Source organism: Helicoverpa armigera, chromosome 8, assembly GCF_030705265.1.
Source record: "Helicoverpa armigera isolate CAAS_96S chromosome 8, ASM3070526v1, whole genome shotgun sequence".
Taxonomy (NCBI): Eukaryota; Metazoa; Arthropoda; class Insecta; order Lepidoptera; family Noctuidae; genus Helicoverpa; species Helicoverpa armigera.
This window is the reverse complement of record NC_087127.1, coordinates 10,470,063-10,495,547: the sequence shown is the minus strand read 5'-3', so window position 1 is coordinate 10,495,547 and position 25,485 is coordinate 10,470,063. Positions and strand designations below refer to the sequence as shown.

Below are 25,485 nucleotides of genomic sequence, written 5' to 3'. Positions count from 1 at the left end.
TTTACGAGTTTTCTAGTGTACTAAGTAGTTCCGTATATTCTTTATGTAGCTCCACTTTAACAGTGTGAAATGTAAAGTGCATTTTTACTGCTATGTCGCCGTAAATGTTGTTTCAAATGGCTGTTTGGTAAAGATAGTCTTTATAAAGATATACTGAATATAGTTTGATACCTATTTTTGATATATTTTTCCTCATTTACCTACGCGACCCATAATATAATCTGCCTAGCCTTTCCCGAACTATGCTGAGAATGTAGATACAGCCTATGTTACCCCCGCAACCTAGTTACTCGGGCTACCCGATACCCCTCATTAAGACTGGTTGTCAGACTTTCTAGCTTCTGATAATCCGTAACTACGTCCAAAAATATTCAAATTACTGCCAATACTGCCACAAAGACATGAACTCATTATGATATCTAGTCACCCACCCAAGCACCGTCCGCACCAAGAGTACTTAACATTATGTACGATCGACCCATGCGACTATTACTTAGCCACGAGCTGTTCATATACAGCACCTATATTGCATATTTCAGTACCTACCTACATCATAAATATCAAGTCTGTAATACACCTACCTATTTCATCACCTAAGTATGAGTACATTTTATGAGTACCAGTGTAACACAACGCGCCAAGATTTTCCGCTCAATAGGAAAGCGTGAAGCGATAAATTTTGAGAACGCCCTCGCGTCAATTACGACAAGTATACGTTGTAAGTATAATGACCTCCTTAAAAATCACGATCGCGCTCAATTGGTTCCAGGAGTTGACAAATTTTCTTCTAAGGTTAGCTTGTTTGTGTTAGAAGATTTTTATGTTAGTGATTTAGCAGATTGTAAGTTAGTAATGACATTTTTTAGAACATCGAATACTATATTGTGAGCATTTAAAGATGTTGGAATGGGCGAAAATATTATGGAACATTATAAAGCTGTAGAGCATTCCAGTGTTAAATAGCTCATTTATGGAGAAAAGCTATTGGATACTTTTTATCTCGGTTCGCGGAGATTACCACAGGATGTGGGTGAAATCACTGACGCTGAAGCTAAGTACAGTATGTAGCAAAAAATCAGAACCGGTTAACAGGTTTTAATAATAATCTATTGCCGATATATACCAGTTTAATTTATAGCACACTGGTCATCTGTTTAAAAGATAACAATAATTCACTTTATCGTACCTTACCTAACCTTCACTAAACCTTATCAATCACAATATCAAATCATTAACAAGTCAAGAATACCCTTTTCACGTCTTACCAATAGAATGTAAACAACCCCTCGAATGTCCGATGTGATCAATCATTGGTGACCGATCGGAATCCGTGTTTGTATGTCACGCGATATGAATGCTTGCCTGCCGTTGGACGATGCGATTTATGGCTTGTGTCGCTTGAATGGATTGTCGGGGTTGTGTGAGATTACCTTTACCTTTTGATCGCACAGTTTAAAAAGGGGGAAAACGGAATGTATTTTATTTGCTTTAAGATACAAGAAACTGGAGCCAATTTATTTGTATTGAAAAAGTTAGAAACTTATGCGAAGTTTTGGTAAATTATAGCTATTCTACATTATGGTGTGTCGCTTAACTTTATCTTAATCCTGAAAATTAAATGACACCTGCTATGTGCAAAATCATAATATTAAATCATGAAAGAGTCACTACAGTCAGTCTTCCCAATAGAATGTAAACAACCCGTCCAAAGTCCGATGTGATCAATCATTGGTGACCGATCGGAATCCGTGTTTGTATGTCACGCGATATGAATGCTTGCCTACCGTTGGACGATGCGATTTATGGCTTGTGTCGCTTGAATAGATTGTTGGGGTTGTGTGAGATTACCTTTACCTACCTTTGTGACCAGTTGGGAAGGAAGTTGAAAGCCATTTTATTTGCATGTTTAAGTAAATAATATTTTTTCTACGTCTGTCATCTTTGTACATGTAACCAAGTGGACTTAAGCTGAATAAAAAGCTTAGAAGGCCGCCAAAAGACTAGATGATGAAAAACATGAAGAAGTGTCAGGTTTCAGAGAGCGATGTCATATAAATATATACCTAGAACGAAGTGGAGAAAAATATGGAAATGACATGAAATGAAATGAAAAGCTGGTCCCATCACCATATGAGATACATAGCATGATAAAGAGAGAGAGTTTTAGAGATCTTAATCATGTTTATTGCGCTAGTAGGTGACTTATAAATCTAGAGTTTAGAGCCAACGTTAATTTTTGTCGTTCCCATACAAAAGTATGAAGGAGTGATGAGTTTTACTAGAAAAATATTTTAAAATTATTTCTCATAGAGTATAGTTTACCTAGTATAAATCTATAGAAACCTAATACCTACATACATACATATTTATTCAGCGAATACAAAATCGAATATTCAAATAGAATTCATTTAAATATTGGCTTCCCCACATACCTACCAGCTGTAACATTCAGTATCGTGACTGTTTTTGTACGGAACTTTTGAAATGCTAATTTTATAGATTTGTTTATAATCTTAGAGCATTTAAGCAATTGGAGACGATATGCCGTGCCTTCCCCTTTGACAAAGTAGACACTGCAGCCATATTATTACTACGGTGCATAATTATGGTGTGCATCAAGTGTATGCTTGTATTTCACACATTTTGTCGGGTGCGTGCGTAACAATGTGTTCGAAAATGTATGAGTTAGCCAGCAGTTGTTGCGTTGCTCTACGCGCGTAAATTGGAATTGGCAAACTTTTTCGAATAGATATTTAATAGACTACGGGTTGCTTATCTAAAACCAAACATATTAATGCTCATGGTGGCTCCGGTTGTCTAAATAACCTAAGATTGTAATATTGTACTGGTATGCTCTAAATTGTAACATCACTACTAATACAAAAAATCGAAAACGAATACTTAGCATTAGATACCTGCGTAGTCGTAGACATTGAGGCCTACGGGCATATGTTTTGTTTTTGTTTACATAATGTCTGTTTTTTATCCTGATAACCGAAGTTCCCACATAAACGAATATGAAACCGCAGCAGAAACTAGTATAAATAATACAACCTCGATTACTAAAAGACTATCCTGACACGGGAGCAATTTACTTGAGCCAAAAATTGGCACAGAAAAAAAAATATATCACGTCTCTACGCAACGATTTATGACTAAAAAAATATCTTTAATTCCCAATACGTAAACATACAAAGTCAAAACATACAGTCAAGTTATAAACCCGGCGTTATTTTAACGCAATTCCGCTCGTGTGCGCTTCAATTAACTCAGTTAATAAAATCGAGCACACATGAACGAACAAATTGGTTTGTAACGCTATTTGTAGCTTCTGATCTCCCGAGAGTCTGCGCTAAGCTTTATCGCTTTGCGTCCAGTTGTTTGCGGGAATATTTTATGTAAGGGTATCAAAATTTAAGCTTTTGGTATTGTAATTTTGGTTAAGTATAAATTCTAATACATGGTCAACATTTTTAGATGGATGTCACCACGATTGAACAGAAATTCAAATATGTAATGTTTTTTTTTGTGTTATATTGCTACATAATACGTATTATTTATAAGTTAAGTATATATAGGTATGTAAAGTATATTATATAAGTAGTTTACTAATTATGTTAGCACCCTTAACAGAACCTAATAAATAGCTTAGCAACCGTGGTTATCTTAGGTTAGGTTATCTTACACAATCTATTGACCTCATTATTTATGTGTCAAAATGAAGAGTCCTACTCTTACTATATCGATCATAATTATCAAATGTCTCCTACACAAATTAGGGCAGTGTCATGATAATGGTTATAAAGACTTATATAATACCTAGATAACTAGCACTAAAGGCTATACACATCATAGAAAGGCACGCACAGGTAAGGGTTAATGAGTTTTTGAGTGAAGGTCCTGAATAGGCTAATGTGATGCCCCTGGGCGGTGGAGCAACGAAATTAGAATAGGTTTGGGTAGTATGAGTGTGGGAAGATTAGGGGTCCAAGTATACTATTGTATTTGTGTCAAAATGGTCTATCGCTTTAAGGGAATGTCAGCTTTAAAAGATTATAACCATATTGAAAACAAATAACAGTTTTTGTAATGAGAAAAAAATAAATTAATCTATATTGTATAAAAGAGAGTCGTGTAAGTTACACATTTTATAACTCAAGAACGGCTGAACCATTTAAGTTGAAAATGAGAGGGGAGGTAGCTAAGACCCGGGAAAAAAACAGGATTGTTTTTATCACCATCCGGGACGCGGGTGAAACCGTGGGCAGTAGCTAGTAAGTGATAAAAAATAATTATTAAAGCAACAACATTAAAATTGTTAGGTTTTACCACGTATGACGTTATATAATACTATGATTTTAATAAACTTTCGGGTTTCGGGAATTCAACCTCGGGCTTATAATATATTCTCCGGCCGACTATTTAAATTATTAACTCATGACTGAATTCAATATATTATCAGAACCTTACAATTTCTACGTATGAATTATTTTGCCCTGAAGTTTGTAATTAATGTTGTACATAAATTATAAAACCATTTATTCGAAACTGCGATAACACTACCTACAAATACATATCTCAAACATCATTAATCTTCTAACATTAGGTATTGTAAACCCACTATAACTGCAAATAATTAATTAGACAACAATGGTGAAAGCAGGATTCATTTCGGAAAGCACGATAAACTGTAGGTCCCGGCTGTCATTTGGACATCTTTGGTAGTCGTTACGGGTAGTCAGAAGCCAGAAAGTCTGACTACCAATCTTACCAAGAGCTAGCGGGTTGCCTGGTTAACTGGGTTGAGAAGGTCAGATGGAGCAGTCGCTCCTTGTAAAGCACTGGTACTCAGCTCCATCCGGTTAGAATGGAAGCCGACCCCAACATAGCTAGAAAAGGCTAGTGGATACAGGCTTCAAAAGCCTTACCCAAAATAATATTATGAAAAATATACTGTTAAAGATACCTATAATATTTTGCGAGTGAAACCGCTGTCAGAACGAGCCCTTAGATAAGGTGTAATTAAAATAGTAGAACACCGTTATATGTCTATCGGCCATATAAGAGGCTTGTAAACTAATTGATAGCACTACCCAATTCCTCCCATGGGATGTGTGTCGACCTTGTCCTAACTTGATGAGTTACGCACGTACTAACTTCTAATTATTAGTAGATGTAGGCTATCATGGTAGGTCAGTAATGAGTGAGTATGGATCAAGGCCTTGTTTAAATCATTTATGGTCAATTTTGAAGTTTTGGTCAAAGATATGAATCGATACGATTGAAATTTTGATCGCGTGGGACACCTTTTTTTTTAGCTTTTTTGTGGGGTACCTATGCTCGAAACATCCCTAAAATTTACACGTATTTGCAACTTTTGTGTCGATACGATGTGTTTTTAGTTTGAGAACATTTTTGGTGGAATTTCACAATTATAGTTCGTTTGTTCCAAACGAATAAATAAATTTAGCTAGATTTACTATATTATGAGATATATCTTTAAGTATTGAATCATATTTCCTTATAAAATCCTTTAAATGCGGACAGACGCACAGCATTCTTTCGTTGTTCTCTCTAAAATATTTGATAGTTAAATAGGGGATAGAATAAGATTCGTTCATTTGTTTTAAAAGCATCCACAAGTTATTTTACTTTTGACCATCCTCTTTGGCCGAACACCGTTGTCAGTTATTTCTCTTCGACTAATCACCATGGTAATACCCTTACTTACCTATAAAATATGTCTGACCATCGATCTGTGACGTCACAGACATATTGATCTTATACCTATTTCATAGTAGTACCTATTGAATTATTATGTGAGATTGTTTGTTTGTTCTTTTGTTTGTTTGACGTATCAAGAGCTTGATTGATGGGAATGTTGGTTTAATAAATATTATTGTTTGATGTGTCAGGTTATAAGTGTTTTATCGTTCAGGTGGACTAGACAGTTCTATGATTATGTAGGTACTTTGGTAAAGTGTTATTTCTTGTCCGAGTATTTGAAACGTAGATTTTTTTGTAGCACCAATTCGAAAAATTCTTTCTCAGTTGGAAACCCACACTTTCCTGAGTAACGTAGGTCATATTTTATTAGGACTGAATCCGAATAGTTCAATATAATTAAATGGATTATAATTATGAACTTTCCTTTTAAACACGCTCTTTTTAACAACATTTGAAAACTGGAAAAGTTAGTCCTTATATCGTTATCAAATACCCTTGAAAAGACACATAAAAAATCTAGGGTCAAAAGACATCATAGAACGACTTATTGGATATTTTAAGAAAAAATATTTCAAAAATAAGAAATCAGTATTCAAGTTACCAGTAAATCGCATTTCGAAGTCCGTTTCGCTCAATTAAACATCGGCTGCGGCTAATCGAGTGATTGATGCAGTCTTTTGTTTTTATCACTTTTCTTTTGTCATAGATTAGTCTTCTGTCTGTATTATGTTTGAAGAAGTTTATCGATTTTATCATCAACGGAATGTTCAGTATTTATTTAACCGCCTTTAGGTCGTAATATCATAGGCACACAAATAGCCAAGTAATTTTTAAACTCTGTTTTACACGTTCTTCCCTAGAGAAATACTTCGGACACCCGAATAAACATTGGGTTGTACCTATGTATGTCACCATTATAGCGTCGTCAAAATCTGTTGAGATTTTTTTGTATACATATAGCTTGCGCATGTTGAGGCACATGCGTAGGTCACATGCAGTTTAAAAACGTGCGGGTTTAGCGACTCGCGCATGTACCAAAGCAAAATAACCGCATGCTCTTTTGCGTGCACGCGGGTCACTTGCGCATATTGACTTGCTCCAGCTACATGCACCGTGTAGGTACACACCTATAATATTTGATATAGATTTTCTAAGGATGCGAATAAAGCCAAGGTAAACAGCAACTACAAATACCTCTTATCTAAACCTAGCCATATTACCCACTACATATTGCAGTATAATTAACTGTGCAAAGATAAACTACTGTTTATGAAGCGAAAGCTTTGAGCTCAGGATTGTCTAGATTAAACGGATTATATACCGTCGAGATATGAAGGGAAATATTATTAATTGCTACTGTATTTACTACTGTGATATTTGCTCTGTTTTGCTAGGGGATCGGTTGATTGGATGTGTGGACAGTTCTAGGAATTGGTTTGAAAATTGAAACTTAAATTGGCGTACTACAATTTAACTGTTGTTTTAAAAAACATACAAATCATTTAATTGACTAGGAACGAAGAACGTATTTTTGCTAGGAAGAAGAAATGTCGCAACTTAATGTTTGTTTAAATATAGGTAAATACCTAGAAGGATTTAAAATGGGAGAAAACACTATATAAAAGTTTAATTGTAATCTATTAATCTTCCTGTTTCAATCCAGCATGAAAAACGCAGCCATTTACAAAAAATACAAATGATTTATACTGCTATCCCCTACAAATAAATACAATTTTCAGCTACAGTTCAATTACTCGTACAATTGGCATGGCCTGACATTTGGCACAGCAAATGCGTTATTGTCGAACAAGCTGGCAACTTAGATTGTCCCTTTTTTCACCAAAGATTTTGGCACAAGCTTCCCCACTGGGCAGCCAAGATTCGCACTTTATAATGCCTTTGATTACGAAACAGTTAATTTGCAAATTGTTGCTAAAAGCATCATAAGTTGCTTGGACAGTGGGCTGTCCGTGCCAAGATGTACAACCTTCATAAATTGTCTGACTTCTGCATAGATATCTTCCTAAAATGTATTCTTTGCCTAATATTACAATCTGAATAGTTTGTTTACTTGATTCAATGAACGTATCTCAGGAACTACTAGTTCGATTTGTCATTCTTTCAGCATAAGACAGCCCATTTATCAAGAGGGGTTTAGTCAGCAACTTGCGTGTAACTTTTCATATTTGCTTACAAAGGCCTATTTGAAATAAAAACTTTTGTCTCTCCAATTTTTATTCGGATATAAAAAGAAGATCCCACGGGATTCGTTTTCAAGTATGGACAGAAGCCATTCAACACAATGTCCATAGCTGCATTAGTATGCAACGCAAATGCCAGCAGTATTATTCTCACTGAACGTAGCTTTTGCATAAGCCAAAATGTCCCAATTATGCTCCACTGTCCAAGTTACATTTTGAACACCAAAGGGAAGATTAGACGATGTTACGGTCAAAATTTCTGTGTATTTAAGGTTTAGCTTTTGTGTAACAGATGCACACAAAATGCTGGTTTTGAGGTGGATTTTAGAGAAGTCTTTATCATGATCTGCCTAGCCTTTCCCCAACTATGACGGGGTCGGCTTCCAGTCTAACCAAATGCAGCTGAGTACCAGTGTTTTACAAAGAGCGAGTGCCTGTCTAACCTCCTCAACCAATTACCCTGGCAACCCAATACTCTAATATGCAAGACTTATTGGCTTCTGAAGACAACTGCCAAAGATGTATGACAGTTTTCAAAGGCTTTAGAAAATTCCAAAGTAACTTTGCCTATCTACGTGTTATGCTATCAGAATTAAAAGTTAGAATTGATTGAAAGTCAGATCCAGGTAATTGCCCGGGTACGTGAGCGACACCGCGCACAGAATCCAGAATCATAAATACATGTAAATGCCTATATCATCACTGCATAAAAAAGCTCTCTATTCCTTTAATTTCAAGTCATAATGGAATGTCATCATTACGAGTTAATTTAGTACAATGAAAACTTTTTCTGGTTAATGAATTCCCCCGTGATTAAGAGGAAGGATAGGCTCATTCAATTAGCTTTATTTTTACACAAAAGCCATGAAGGGTTATACACTTTTAAATAGCAGTTCCCGAGGTACCTTTTTTGTTCCGCATTGCTGGTCACAAGCTAGAATATGAAACTAGTCAGTGGTTTACCCCGTATCCTGTGAGAACTTCTTTCCAATTTTTCAAATCGGATCGGTAGTTCTTGAGATAATAACGTTCAAGCAAACAGAAAAACTCTTCAGCTTAATAGTGTAATTTACCTAGATTGTCTAGTTCATTTCGAATGCATTCTTGGTAGACTTGACTATATCTGACTTTCCTTTGAAAGAAGATTACAGTTATATTAAGACACTCTTAATCCACCATCAGAATTAGCACAAAAACTTTTTCAGTAGTAATAGTCTTTATTTTAGAAACTAGCGGACATAAGCTTAAGAAAATCAATATGCAATGAATTTTTCAAGGTTTTGTTGAAAAATGCTAAAGAAAATTTAGGTATACCATATTATTATGTCTAGGCATAAAATTAAAATTTTAAACTGAGAAAATAACGTTCGTGCTTAGAAACAAATTGGCTATAATTTGTAATCGGAAGTTCATGTCAAAATATAGTTCTTTATATACAGGGGTTTGCATATTAAGATGATTCACACAGAGTAATTTTCTGTTCTCTGATCGATATATTTTGATTCGTAAATAAACATGTATTTTTTTTCCTTCTCTAAGTATGTTTTTAAGTAGACGCCTATGAAAAACGAAAAATTACAATAATGAGTATATTTTTTTTTGTTTTGCCTAGAAAAGTGGAAAAAAGTTTCTTGCCGGGAACAGTATTTTTTATAGCATAGCTGCTTTTACCACCAAATATCATCAATAACATTAAATACTCGCTAATTTAGAATTAAGCATATTCGCATTCTACCCAGTATATTTGGTTATGATACTTGCCTGTATCCTTAACTGTCTTTTCAATTTGCATAGGACTCAAAAGCACCCAGTGCAAAGCAACCCTTATATTTGAACATGCAAGACAGCGAATTATGCAAAACATTCTGAACTTTCAAAGTAATTACACGTCTTGCTTACGTGTGGGGTACAATATTGGTATAAAGTGGGCCAATTAGAACTATAATCTTGCATAGCGGTTTAACTGAAGTAGCTTTTATAGAAACACTAGCTATATCTAGCGGTTTGACCGGCTTGGGTGTTCGGGAGTTATATTAGTTGTTCTTGTCACATAATTTTGTCGCTAAACTGAAACTGAGCAAACACTAGTCTCAAACCAGCTTCAAGCACATCTTTATAACAGTAGGATTAAAATCGATTCCTCCACTGACCTAGCTGACAGTTGTAAAAAAATATGTATCAGTAAAAGCACCATTTAATATGAAAACATAGATTAGGAACCTAGGTATTATCATGAGCCTAGACTTTTACCAACTTTGTTTGAATCAGCTTCCAGTAGAATTGCAGCTGAGTAGGTACAGTCAACTTCAAGTCAGTGGTAACAGTTTTATAGGAAAATCGTACTTATTACTATTGAGTTAAAGTGCATGACAGTTACCACTGAAGTGAAGTCTACCGTACCAGTTTTTTACATAAAACTACTGCCAATCCTTTGCTAAAATTCTCAACCTACTTATCCTGGCAACCTGATACCTCTTGCTAAGGCTGGTTCCCAGAATTTCTGGCTTCTGACTACCCGTAAAGACTGCCAGAGACTAATAACCTCCGAGACCCAAAATCCAACGTGCCTTCCGAAACATGGAATACCTAATACATATTATTAATTTAATTAATTGAAAAGGTACGCTCAATACATCAAAGGAAGGTCGAAACAGAAATAATGACATCAATTATGTTAATTAAGAGTTCTACACGACCTTTAGAAACTAATACATTACTGTTTTCGTGAGCCACATACATATTACACACAGTTCATTGGAAATAATGGTACTTACTCTGTGGGTGGTTTTAATTGGTGGAGAAAATACCAAGTTTTCTATTTAAAAACTGTGAAACAGTTGACAGTATATTTTTTACCCGACTACGTCAGAGGGAAGATTATGTTTTTTGAGTGTGTATATAGACATATTAATTTTTACCAGCGGTTGTGTCTACGTCCCGTGGAAACTACCTCCCGCTCCCGGAAAAGCCTAAAGCCTTCTTCTAAAAATGGGCTAAGTACTAATACTGACATATTCAAACTCTTCAACTTTATAATTTTAACTTTAACTTAGTAGTATAATGCATGCTGTGCTTACCTTTAAGAGACTGTTACACAAGTATTGTATTATGATGATTGTATTTAATATTTGTATCGTGTAAACAATTGTTGGTGAGCCAAATAAATATTAAAAAAATATATTTAGTGTAAACAGATGTAATATTTCCCTGACACGCCTGAAGTATACATATATCATAGTTACTTATGCCTATTTTCACCAACAAATACCTAAATTTAGGGATCCCCTAAGAGCATTTAGGGAACACTTAGTACGAATTTCGTTTTCGCCAAAGTTTAAGTGTCCCTTATAACCTTTATTATTGGGGGAGCCCTTATTCTAAGTGACACTTAGTTAGGGAAACGTTAAGAGATTGTTGGTGAAAACGGGCATTAGTTACCCAATAGTTACGTGGTCGTCACTATGTACTTTATGGGTGTTAAATACCATTGTTAGGTGCGTAGTACAATAACCTTGGCAGGTCATTGAACTCGAGGGTAGTAAAAGCCTAGTTAGTGGGAAATTAATGGCTACGTATCAACTTTCCAAAGATATCCGGTAATTGATTAATTTGTATTAATTGTTTCGTTAAAGAATATATACCTAATTTATAGGTAGGTAGAGATAGACTTTAAGGTTAGATTTTTTATTATTATTATTTAAATGAATATTGATCAGTTTTGTAAAAACACTGTTTTCCGTGGTTTCCTCTGAGTACTGAAGGAAAAACTTTTTCGAATTAGCCTGGATGATTCTGAGATTAGCGAGTTCAACCGATCTTTTTTACTTTATAATATTACATCTAGTAGTTTATTATGATTACATTTTTTAACTAAGTACGTACAATGTCAGTATTTTTATGATCTTCATTATTTATTACGTATGGTGTATGTTTTTCATAAAATATTTATTAACACATTATCCTGAAGCTGAAAATCAAAATAAACTATACAACAATAAAATAAAAAAAATACAACGCCCCATAAATTGTATCAGGAAATAAATCAAGTAGTATCATGGGTGTCGAAGGAGCTCTGACGGTGGTAAATATAAATTATCCGGGATTTCTATGTCATGGGGCCCTGATAAAGATGTAGGTACTGTAAACCTATAATAATCTTATGTAACGTTATTATTTTTTGTGGTTATGTTTGCTCGTTTAAATACTAATAAAACAAAATAAAGGTACTCCTGTGCTGAGTCTTAATATTGCAATTTTTTTCCGACTTTTCGAGAAACTTTGGATTTTTTTTAAGATTTTTGAAAAAAGTCGAAGAAAACTTTGTTTTGCCGATTGCTCTGAAAATACTAATAATTATAATTTCTAATTTCTATTATAATTTCAATAAAATTATAATTTCTAGTATAAATAATAAACTAGTAATTTTTCAAAAAAGGGCTGGATAGTCTACAAGTTGCTAAAATAGATTGAGAAAACCATTTTTTTCAAAACTTAATTTCATTAACATGATTCTGAAATAACTAGTTTCAAATACTAGTAGGCTTCGACACTAAAGTGCTTCATAGCCTTCCAACTTTGATATATAACACCAACATAGTTAATCTAGGGTCGCTGCCTGAGTCGGGGGTCTAAAGTACCCCAAATGATAAGGGTTGGTCACGTTTCTACCAAATACCCTCGCGTACAGAATAACCTAAGACCGCAAGTTGTCCTTTGTTTTACTTATAATGATTTATAGTATCATGTGCAAAAACATAACCCTCTTCTTTGCGATGTCGGGTAATAAGGCAATAGTTTTACAAAGTACCTAAACCTAAACCAATTATTCGAACTAGCAACTCGACCGTTTATATCCTTACTTATATAACAAATGCGAAAAATCTGAGTATGAATGAGAATGCTGTCAAAATTAATAGGCCGATTGCAATTATTTTTTTAACACAGATAGCATGGAGCCTCAGAAAAGACAATTTAAAGTTAATGTAAGGTTAGATTCGCGTTTACAAACACCCTCAATAACTTCTTATTTAGGTAAGATGATATCTTTTACACAAACCCACTACTTAATTTCACCTTGACAAAAATACACGTTCGCATAAATTACATTAATTTGAATATACACATTGATGACTGCAACTTCATTTACCGAAATGAAAAAAGTGATTACGTAAATCCAATAATATATGAAAAGATTGTGCTACAAACCGACAAATTAAACTGATTTGATAAAGTGCGTGATAAATAAAAATATATATTTTATACCGAGGTGGAACAAATTGTAGTGATTAAGTGGACATGTCTAGACAAAAAGTTTATTATGACAATTGACATGATTTTTTATAATACTACATATAATATTAAGTACATTTTAATTAATTAAAGATAAAGGGCCTTACTACAAAAATTTTAAACCCTGTTTTACACTTGTCTAATAAAATTTTGGCTGCAAAATGAACCATATGTCAACGATATAATTTGTAATTTTTTTAGACAAGGCATAAACTGACGTTTAAAGGTGTGGTAAGACGGAAAGTTTTTAAAGCCGTTTTGCTCTTAATTCATATTTTCATGAAGGTGTAATGGATTTTTTAATTTTATATACTATAATAGTATACAAACTATAAGGTTCCGTTTTCTTTCAAAACACCTACACCAAAAATTTTAACATATGTAATTGTGAAATAAAAAGGCACTTTATTTAAAAAATGCACCTATTAGAGACCAAAAAAAACTAAGATCACCAACCTAACAATCACGTGGTATATAAAGTACATACCTATCCAAATTATTCACAGATAGGAAATGGGAACAGAATAGACGTATAGTGAGGGGATAAAAACCGTGAGTAATGGAAGCTCCGACGTGAATTAGAAAAAAAGTGTTCAGCCTTGAAAAGCTTTCACACAGCAGATGTGACACACATATTACTAGCTCTTTACGTAATATCCATAATATAGGTAACGTAGGTACTTTTTTGGTAAATTTTCATCATGTCTTAGAAAAAACTCGTCTTTGTTGTGATAGAAATTGAAAAACTAACTGAAATCAAGAAATAATAATGAAAACGACACTACTAGAATAAGTGGTACGCGCTAATCCCTGAAGGTCATAAGACCGATTTTTAAATATATTTTAAAGTTTGATAGCCTTTTTATTGAGGAAACCTCGATGCAGCCGAACCCGCGGGTGGACGCGAATTTTTGTTGATATTTAAATATCTTCTGTTATCAAATTCAAAAAATATAATCATCCAATGGGGAAACTCTACAATCTACATATTATACCAAATATATAGGCAAAATTAAACATAAAAAAGGAAACTCGTGTTTCCTATATGGCCATAAAGATAAAATATTTTTTACAAGTACGACATAAAAATACTATATTTCATAACACAATTATTACGTTTTAAGCTAAATAATATTAATTAAGCCGGCGCGATCGCTACGGTGTTATCAAACTTCCGAGTTTTCGCCAAGTTTCTAATTAATGACTTTGTCGTTCAACAGCTTACGGATAAATGTACGTCAACGCCTTATTTAAGTATAGGCTTTATATATTTTTGTTTGAGTAAAGGCCGTGTTTTGTTTCAAAGAAATTGTTTAGTAGTAAGTACTTACTTTTTATGCAAACTTGACATAAAAGTTTACTAGCTTCCACGAGTGTTTTTACTCAAATCCCGTGGGAACTACATCTTGCACCTGAATAAAAACAGCATGTAGTCTTTCTATCTTACACTGAAGGAATCCCACCAAATAAACTCTATAGTATTGGTATAGAAGTATTTTGTGGACGGACGTTAATTATCTTGTGAGCTTTATTTGAGCCATTTCATCTATACTTCTGTTTGCATAAAATGCAGTTTTCACTATGTTTAAAAGTGATCTCAATTTGTTACAGATCCAATAACGTCCATAACAGAGGAACCAGACTTAGCCGACAAGTCTACACGCCGCAGTCAACCACACTCGTCGCGCATCTCCGCCGGTGAGCGCGGTAAAGCTTCCACTAGTTGTTCAATAGAATAGATCACACAGTAGACTATAGAACAATACATAGTAAGGAGACTTGGCCAACAAGTCTACACGCCGCAGTCAACCACACTCGTCGCGCATCTCCGCCGGTGAGCGCGGTAAAGCTTCCACTAGTTGTTCAATAGAATAGATCACACAGTAGACTATAGAACACTACATTGTAAGACTCGGCCGACAAGTCTACACGCCGCAGTCAACCACACTCGTCGCGCATCTCCGCCGGTGAGCGCGGTAAAGCTTCCACTAGTTGTTCAATAGAATAGATCACACAGTAGACTATAATAGAACACTACATTGTAACCAGACTTGGCCGACAAGTCTACACGCCGCAGTCAACCACACTCGTCGCGCATCTTCGCCGGTGAGCGCGGTAAAGCTTCCACTAGTTGTTCAATAGAATAGATCACACAGTAGACTAAAGAACGCTACATAGCAAGGAGACTTGGCCGACAAGTCTACACGCCGCAGTCAACCACACTCGTCGCGCATCTCCGCCGGTGAGCGCGGTAAAGCTTCCACTAGTTGTTCAATAGAATAGATCACACAGTAGACTAAAGAACGCTACATAGCAAGGAGACTTGGCCGACAAGTCTACACGCCGCAGTCAACCACACTCGTCGCGCATCTCCGCCGGTGAGCGCGGTAAAGCTTCCACTAGTTGTTCAATAGAATAGATCACACAGTAGACTAAAGAACGCTACATAGCAAGGAGACTTGGCCGACAAGTCTACACGCCGCAGTCAACCACACTCGTCGCGCATCTCCGCCGGTGAGCGCGGTAAAGCTTCCACTAGTTGTTCAATAGAATAGATCACACAGTAGACTATAGAACACTACATTGTAAGACTTGGCCGACAAGTCTACACGCCGCAGTCAACCACACTCGTCGCGCATCTCCGCCGGTGAGCGCGGTAAAGCTTCCAATAGTTGTTCAATAGAATAAATCACCACGTAGAGTCTACGTCGTAGACTATAGAACAATATAGAACACTACATTGTAATTAGAATTGGTGGCCAAGTCGGTGACACGCAGTAGTTAACATAACTCGACACGTAGCTACACAGCCGATTTACACAATGTAGACCTAGCTAGTTGATTAACACTATATGCCACCTATAGCTCGTAGAGTACTACTTATAAATAGAATGTAGAATAAAAACTAAACGCCATCTATTTATCTTATCATCACCATGATAAAATTACACTTACAATTCCACCAAATAAAAAGAGCTTCATAATGAGACTTGGCGGATATGTAAGTCCACGTAGTATATTCCGCTGTAATATTTTTTCTTAGTGACTATTGATGACCATGACATGACAAAAATCTATTACTGAATTGAAAAACAATACGTAATGTGTAGCATTACTAATATTGAACCTACATTAGTCTAATCGGAATACAAAATACTTTTATTTATGCTCTAATAACCGCTTTTACCGAGCCTATAATAGCACCGATTACCTGAATATACTTGCTTATTCACTATTTCACAATAAAGGTATTATTACCTTCCCGTACCGTACCGTATATGGACCGTAGTTACCTAAATACCTGTCCAATAACTTGGCTAATTTTACGACAGCTCCGTCCCGGTCTGAATACAGTAGTTCGGTATTTTGTAGTCTCATGTAGTCCCACTACACTAGTAGAATACATTAAGTATTGACACGTTTAAAGGTTTTTTTAGATGTAAAGTTAACTAGTTCAAATAGACCAGATGTATTTTTCTTTACTTTAATGTGGTAAAGCTGAAGAATTTGTTTGTTTAAACGCTCTAGTCTCAAGAATCACTGGATTATGATGATACTTCTCAGTAGTTATCTAAGTATACTAATTTAATAAAAAGGAATCATTTTATTGTTTGTTTGTTTGTAACCTAAAGGCTCCAAAACTACTGAACCGATTTGGAAAATTATTTCACAAAGCTACACTCTTCCCGAGTAACAGGCTATATTTTATCACAGTAAGTTCAGTAGTTACCAAAGAACGCGGGTGAAACTGCGGGAAAACAGTCAGTATCTTACCAGAAAAGTCTTCTTTTTATGTATGTGTGGGAAGTAATTTCGTTGTAATACGTGTGAAACCGTGGGTAGCACCTAATGTATTATATTTATTTTTGTACCCATTTTCCGTAATCGAATAGCCTTGATACTTGCAACATATTTCTTACAAAAAAAGTTGACAAATACGTTATCGTGTAGGTGACAAACATAGCCTGATATACAGTTTGAATAGGCTTTCATTGTTCTGTTACCGAAAGCCTCCGTGCCTATAAATAACAATAAATTTATGGCCACTGCATGCCAAGTTTATAGGCTATGCATGCCACAAGTTTCTAGATGTACGATTAGAACGTTATCAAAGTTGGTAAATAAATTGTTGTAAGTATATTATGTGGGGTATGAACACATAAAGATTTTTTTATTCGGCTTACAAATGATTTGCTAGTCACACATTTTGCATTTTAATTAATTGTGCAGCTATCCAAATTAATTAAATGCATAACATGGTGAGATATGTACGTAACATTATACAAATGATACTACATACATGAATGACACGACTAAAAATATATAGGTAAGTATAAGCGATCGAATTGAAGTTGGTTAAAAATATTAAACCCGACTTCTTATTCTCTGCAGAATCTAAGGGAGCTAGCGACATCGCTTAGAACAGTTAATTTGATTACAATATTTCCCACATTGTCTATAACCTCTAGTGAGATGAATAAACCTTCTTAGGTATAATATCTATGTATTTTCAGCTATCTAACATGTAATGTTCTTACAGAATGGAGCGGTGCGACGGGCGGTCCCCCTGCGGAAGTGGTGCTCCGCCTTCACCCCCCCTCGTCCACGTCTCGAGTCAACGCTTCCTTAGCTGACATTGGTAAGTAGCTAATAAGGAGACTAGCTGGGTTTCTAGTGGCCCACTGTCGTCATTTACCGCAATGAGATTGACAGATAACTGATTTGATAAATTGATTAAAAAAATATTGTATAAACTCGCAAACTGAAAGGAGATTGCCAAAAATGGGAAACCTCTATGACGGGCGCAATTGACATTCTAATTACTTGACATGTTAGGAGTATATTGCAATGCTACCAAATTGTCTAGGTATAATTATAGCAATACGCCAAAACTTTTGAGTAAAATTAATGTGCAAGCCGATTACTTGGAACAAAAAAGTCATGTAAAACACTGGTACTCAGCTGCATTCGATGAGACTGAAAGCCGAACCCAACATAGTTTGGAAAAGACTAGGCAGATGATGAATTGGAAGAGGCGCTACTTTAAAAAGAGTACACTTGCCTACTTTATATTTATTATTTTCTGAGTTCAGTCGGTCTTCATAAAAGCTTTACTATAAAGAATTTCTATCACAAAGTAAGCCTCTAAAGTTTCAATAGAAATTCCTTCGTCAAAGTATGAATAGCCTGCAAGATGACCTCTAAAGGAAGCCTCGAAGTAGATTTATGTCATCGGTTTACTAGTTTTCTATAAAGATATTTTGTACTTAAAATTGTTAGAAAAGCTTCAAAACTTTGCGTATTCAATCCTACCTATCCCACTAAAATGGTAAAGAGAACGTCTTTATATACATTTTTTTCTTATGTAGGCCACTTATTATTCTTATGCAGGTATATAATAGCTATTTCATGAGTATGTCTTAGAAGGGAGAACCAGGACTTTAAAAAGTCTCAAATTCCTATGCGGCTTAAACAAATATTATGAGCATCATCGCCCAACTTTGCGACTTGGGGCTGCTTTAAGAAAATTACAAAGCCTTACCATTGGACATTGGGGAATTAAACCCAAGACACCACAGTATGCACTTACTGCAGTGTTTGCGCTTAGTTCTGTACCACTAGACCAACGAAGTGATTTTAAAACTATAACTAACAACTTAAAGAATCTTGCTCACAAATCCCCATCTTACCTGAGCAATCAAAACGACTGTAACTCAGTTTACAGCCGATGGCCGTAGCTATAAAATTAGAGATATTTACCCGATAACTGGGGCTGCTAAGGTATTTTCTGGGTTAACCGTATAAACGTCGCCTGTCAATTCTAAGTGGATATAAATCGAATCAATACAGCGTTTGAAGTTACTGAATTATTCATATTTTCCGAGTTCCTAATTTACGATTTAGGAAGTCAGAAAATAATGGTGGCTTTATATGAGAAATAAAATTATTTTAAAAGCTCCTCTTATGCGAAAATAAAATTTGTGTAATTTTATTTTTAGTGTGTGATTAAATTTTTGGATTTTGCTTGTGTTTTTAGTTGGAAAGACGTGGAAGGTTTTTAAAAGTGTTACACGAAAAATATGCGAAATTCTCAAAAATGTTACACATGAAAGCCTCTTAGAGGCACACAAAGAGCTTTAAATTTTTTGGATGCAATCGGCTATTTTCGGAGAAATCGTAAAATTTTAGTAATTCTAAAGTAAGAGTTTCTTTAAATTCATTTGCGAAATAAAAAAATTAAACCCTTTTATTTTTGTTTTCTAGTTTTTCATTCTGATTAATATGAGCTCACGGACGTTGCACTTTTACGAATAGATACATTTTACTAATTAAGATACTTTGAAGCCATTCAGTTACCAACGTTACTTCTGAGTCAAAACTTGGTAGGCACTTCTAATTCTGAAACCTATACACAGCACTTAAACCATACTCAAACAGCACCATCTGATGGAATTGATAGGTACACAAAGAGCGCTTTGCATTAAGTTACTAACTTCTGAGGACTTGTCATGTTGGCTCAAGATTGTTTGTCATTCATTCTGAAAGCACACTCGATGTTCCTATTGTTTGCACTCTGAAGATCGAATGAATAATAAATTGTTTTGAAATGAAGGCTAATCTGAGGTGTCTTGCGAATTTGAAAATACATTTAATTTAAAACATTAACTTTTCTAAAGCAGTGCGATGTCAAAACATTCATATTACTTATTACTGGTGAAATTGAATACGCTTGTACCACTACTTTATCTAAGTAAAAGTCATCATCTGTCTAGTCTTTTCTCAACTAGTAAGTTGCGGTCGGCTTCCAATCTAACCAGATGCCACACGATACCTCTCAGTAAGTTGGTAATGGATTAGTCTGTGAAAGATTAATTTAACATTAATTTAGTAGGGGTCATTTGATACGAAGGAGTTTTAACCAGTTAGTTAATCTCGCACGCTGCACCCACAGCGGATTTTTAGACAAACTAACATTCGATGGATCCCCACCAAAAAGGTTATTGAAGATTTATACCTACCTAGAACATGATTCACTCCTTATAATTACTTTTTAGTCCCGCAAATCCATCACGTGCATTAACGAACTGTGTTTTCTCTCACCAGATGGCAGTGGAGTAGTAGTAAGGGCTGAAGAGGCTCTCATAGTGGCCTTCGTCCTCCTGCTATGGGTGGCCGCCATAGCTCTCTTCTTCAATCGTTGGGGCAAGATCAGGTGCGTCTATAAACTGTACGTAGTATTACTTTGTTTTCTTTCCACGCACTATAGGATAAGAGGCTGAGGACAGATTTGTAAAAGACCCTTAAGGCATAAATGAATGGCACGGCACGGTGCAGCCCCAACCCAGTAATTAACTAGTCATTTGAATTTGATCCTTAAATCGTATCTCATATGAAACATTTCATAACGTCAATATAAAAAGCCAACAGCGGTGTCATAGCGAGCTTGCAGCTACCTAACAACTGCGCTGTGCCGTGCCTTGACCTTATCCAAGTCCAAAAATCTGTAAAAAAATTTGGTCTCCAAAATTTTTTAAACTGATCTGAGCTCAGCCTCTGATAGATAGTTGCACTTAACTAAAAGTTAAGATCTGAACACAGTTAGTTTCTTGATCGAGCCAAATCTAAAACTGAATATCAGAAAAAAGAAAAAGTACATAAAAAATTAGTACATCAAAGTATCAAAGAACGCTCTTGTCCTGCTAAGAACGTTGACGAATTACAATTTATTTATTCATCGCTCAAAGATACAACAACACAGACAAAATACCTTATTTCTCTTTAGAAATCTAAAGAAAGTAGTAATCTCAAAGAAAAAGTTCCACATTTAATTTTCTCAACAAAATACTAACACAAAAACGAGTAGGTTATACAAACAATACATTTCGCCTACTTTATACAATTTATTATTACTTCAATTTATATTAGTTTCAGACTAAAAGTTATAAAACTACTTCTAGTTTCTAAACGAAACCTCTAAATTCGTTTGAAGTACCCATAAAAAAGTTAAAAACTCTTTTCCTCCAATTTACATCTCAAGCTAAGGTCAAAATATTAAATACACTTACAAAGGCTTTGTAGAAAATTTCGACAAAATAATTTCGGCTAAATATTGTGGCTACTTCTTTGTTAGTCACATTTTAAAATTAGGTGGCTAGAGTGTGTGGTTATAAATAAATAAGGTATTTGGTCAAAGAAATATATTTGTGAATGAACATACTTCGCTAGTCGTAGGAACATCTGAAAAGAAGAAGAACAGCGAGTTACTTATTAAATAAAAAATATGTTTTACTAGTGCGTATACTTCCTATGTCCAGCTTAAGAGATGCTGAAGAAGTCATTAGAACTATCCCTTGTGAACTAGACGAGATTCTCTCGCTCTTTTCGGCCAACCGATCTCTTTTAGAAGGCCTATTTCTAGTAAAAAAATATTCCTTAAAGATGATGATGAAGACTTTAGATACCATGACAAAGATGATGATGCATAACATGATATTAATGAATAAATACAAAAAGAAATTGATGTTCCTTAGAATGCTGGAGCCGTATCAGCCGAAATTCCAGCAGCAGCACCGACAGAGTTGTGCTTTAGCTGAAAACTCAGTGTCCGTGCCACCTCACGTGAGTGACTCACTTGCTTGCATGCTTGCTTTTACTTCAAGTTTTATTATCACCACAGTACTAGGTATAACAGTATCAGAAAATCAAATAAACATAAAAGCTAGATCGAACCGAACAGATCTGTAAATTGAAAGTTCAGAAACGAACACGATATCAAACCAGCTACTGAATATATTCATCATAAAATCACTTGAAAGACATAACATCAAAGAATACTACCTACAGATAGTACATCCAATACTCTTTCTATTACAGCAAACAGCAGAAAGTGAATGCCTAAATTATAATGATATTGTAAGGTATTTCTCGCTCTTAATAGTCAACACGCAACCAGACTCATTTCGAATGAACACCGTTTGTTACTACCTAAAGACAATCGTGTCCACTTTGGTGGACTGCAATTTCATGATGACAAATCTAAAATTGTAAATAAAGATAATTACAAAACTGGAGCAGAAAATGCAGTCCATCAAGCTACTGAAACATATAATATAACTCAAACATTAATACATGATGTGAAAAGTCTTAACACGCACGTTTATCTCCACCATACGATTTGGCTTGGTAAGAATTTTTCTAGTAATACAAACACTGCTTTGTACAGCACCGAGCATCACTGTCACGCGGCTGTGTGTCATACGACTGCGGGGCATCATTCCCATCTTATCAACCATGTGGGTACCTGTCCCATAGACCGCGGCAGGTAAGGACTAATTTAATCTTCACCATATTTTAATGTAACGAACTTAAAATTCGCCCTAAAACTACTTCAATGAAGAATCGAAAATTAACCATTTAACAACACAGGCTTGGATAGATAACACCAAGATTTTGTCACTAGACGTGTTTTGTGTTCCACGTAGATTAGTTTGATCGCTACGTTTGACTGCTATACTAATATCTGTATTTTATTTGTTCTTTCCTTAATATAGAACTCGGTCTTCGTAAGTAGCATGGGTATGGGCGGTATGGCGCTCATCCCTGAGAGTCCTCCAAGGCGGTCTAGATCAGCAGCCGACATCCCTGCCCTCGTTACTCCATCAGAAATGTCTCACCACACTCCTAGGTCTTCGAGAGCAGCCAGTCTTCACAGCGCAGTAGATATCAGAGTAGCACCTTCTCCAAGAACGTCGAGAGCTGCAAGTCTACATTCAGCTGTAGATATGCCTCCAGGGTCAGTCCAAGTTCATGTCAGGGGGTCAGGCTCGAATTTGAACAGACCTCGAAGTCCAAGGCGGCTGACGATAACCAATGTATAATTGAAGTGGCAAATGGGATTCTATGTCTACGGTTTCAAGGACCAATATGTATTTTTAATTGTGACAATCAATGTCATACGTTTGTGTGTTATCATTTAGCAAAATTCGAGGGGTATTTTATATTTTCCCAAAGAAACTTGAGAATATCCTTTTCTAAATTGAAAACTTAAAAAGCTGCAAAATAATTTAATTCAGTTCACTTCTTAGTAAACGCATTGAAACGTAGCTTTAAATGGACTTGAAATGTTATTAGTACCATTGAATCACATAGTTTTGGATGCTTTGAAATGCTTTTATGGACGCGAGATTTGGAAAGTACCAATTATGTGAATATTGAATATAGAAATTAAGTTTAATGATAACTTTCTATATTTCCTGTAGTCTAGTCTTCTTCTTCTCTTCATCATATCTAATTGTATTTATACATACTAGTAGTTATAGTGCGAAAGCGCAAAATCTTAGACGTGTGGTGCTATTATAAGTATCAATAGTATTGATTTTGTCTTCAATATCATTTTTAATATCCGTAAGAAGTATTTACTTATTTACATTTTTAATGGATTCTTGTTTTTCATTACCTGCCTCTTCCATTTTTTTTAAATCAGATTGCTTACCTCAAACAAATCTTGTCTTACGTATAATTTTGTAACATTTGTTAAATATTTTTTAAGTTCCTAAATTCGTTTAATTTATCGACAACTAATACTTTGGCCCTGTCGAGAACGTCCTCTGTGTCTACTCTAATATTCTAAGCAAAGTCATTAATTTTAGATAAGATTGATATTAATAAATTTTGCTCAAATTATTCTGTAATGTTATTCCTATCGTGCTTATCGTGGTCATAAACTTTGTCCACTATATAAATTATTATATTTTTAGTATTAGTTTTCCAGACATCAAATCAATCAGATTAAGACGCATTATCTATATTTCCTAATAATAGATTTAGATATTATTTTACCTAACCTTCCTAAAACCTTTTTTATTGTTGAAACTTTCCAAAGTCTCAAAAACTAAGCCCCTTTTTATTAATATCAATCCTTTTCTTAAACAATTCTAGATTATCTCTTGCTCGAGTATTCTAAATGATGTAGTAATATATTTTAATGGCCAAATACTGTTATATCTTTGTACATAAAATTAGCTTTAAAATGTAAATTATTTCATATTCTGCTACTACACTTTCGGGTATAATATTAGTAAGTTATACCATCTCATTTTATAAGCTAATGTTCCTATATTTTAATATTAACTATAATTTTTAAACAAAGTTCAGAAACATAATACGTTATATTTGAAAGAAAAACTGAATTCAAAAAGCAAAGAATTTTCAATTTTTAACAATAAAAACCTTTACATAGTTAAAGAGCTTTTAGTACAGTTAATTCTTGGAATACCATTACCCGAAAGTGATGTAATAGAACTAGGTTACGTAAGAGCTATTAAATTTAATAATGATACAATAGAAAGAACCTTCACAATAGCAAATAACCACATTGTACATCAATTTGAATACAAAATGCCGCTTTGTAGGACCGCTACCATGAGACTATGAGAAACTTTTGAAACTCGAAAGTGAGACGCTAAGATCTCCAATAATCATGTGAAATGTTATGAATATTAACTAATTTGCTTTTATTTTCATCTACTTTTAATGATTAATATGATTGATAAACCTTCCTATCAGTAAAGTCTGTTAACACTATTAACAAATCAATTTTGTCTCAATTCATCTCGATTGAAATTCATCTTCTTTATTTAAACAAACTTATGGTAGCGCCCTCCACAATCAATAACAAGCTATCTTTAGATATCAAGACTATTGTCATTCAAACCCAAATTCAGAATAAATTAACATGTAAATAGCTGATTTAGGTAAAAATATATTTTATGATACTATACCTAATCTGGTATTAAGAAAAATAAATACAATAGGTACTGTTAATAAAGAGAACTCACAAATCAATTGTGCCTGCGGACCTCGCGTGTACAGAGAAATATTTTTGTGCCATTCGACATTCTGAGGCAAGATTAGATCTAAGCTAACTTCTAATACATTTTCATTATTATCAAAATCGTGTAAGGTCTTCATATTCCGTCCGAGATCGACGTTGTTTCGCATTTTTATTGGTTTTAAAGCTTTAAAATCTTCTTATATTTGTCGCCCCAAAATAGTCCTTCCACCATCATTGTCTTTAAATTCCTAGTCTACTGGTCTTCTTTTACTAATGCCATATCATACAGTCTTCGACTTGAATAATGCGATTTCAAAATTCAGGGCGATTTTGGGACATACAAATCAAATCATATGTCTTTTTACACCTCTGCATCATATGGGTCTTCTGCAATTTGCTCTCAATTCTGTAACCTATTTTCCTGTTCATGATTTA

At 34.8% G+C, this 25,485-nt stretch overlaps 1 protein-coding gene across 3 annotated transcripts in view; it reads left to right on the top strand.

Annotated features, from left to right (window-relative positions):
- LOC110372254 (uncharacterized) overlaps positions 1-24,004 on the top strand; it is a 49,721-nt gene extending 25,717 nt beyond the window's left edge. Inside the window, exons 3-8 of one of the 3 annotated variants that reach the window (XM_064035913.1) lie at positions 14,829-14,915; positions 17,758-17,856; positions 20,322-20,445; positions 21,749-21,836; positions 22,441-22,539; positions 22,769-24,004. In XM_064035913.1, coding sequence (XP_063891983.1) covers positions 14,829-14,915; positions 17,758-17,856; positions 20,322-20,445; positions 21,749-21,836; positions 22,441-22,539; positions 22,769-23,095 — 824 coding nt within the window. In that variant the 3' untranslated portion in view covers positions 23,096-24,004. Of the gene's footprint in view, positions 1-14,828; positions 14,925-17,757; positions 17,857-20,321; positions 20,446-21,748; positions 21,837-22,440; positions 22,540-22,768 lie in introns of all 3 variants that reach the window. The other 2 variants (XM_064035914.1, XM_064035912.1) reach the window with 2 other exon arrangements.
- The last annotated feature ends 1,481 nt before the right edge of the window (positions 24,005-25,485 follow it).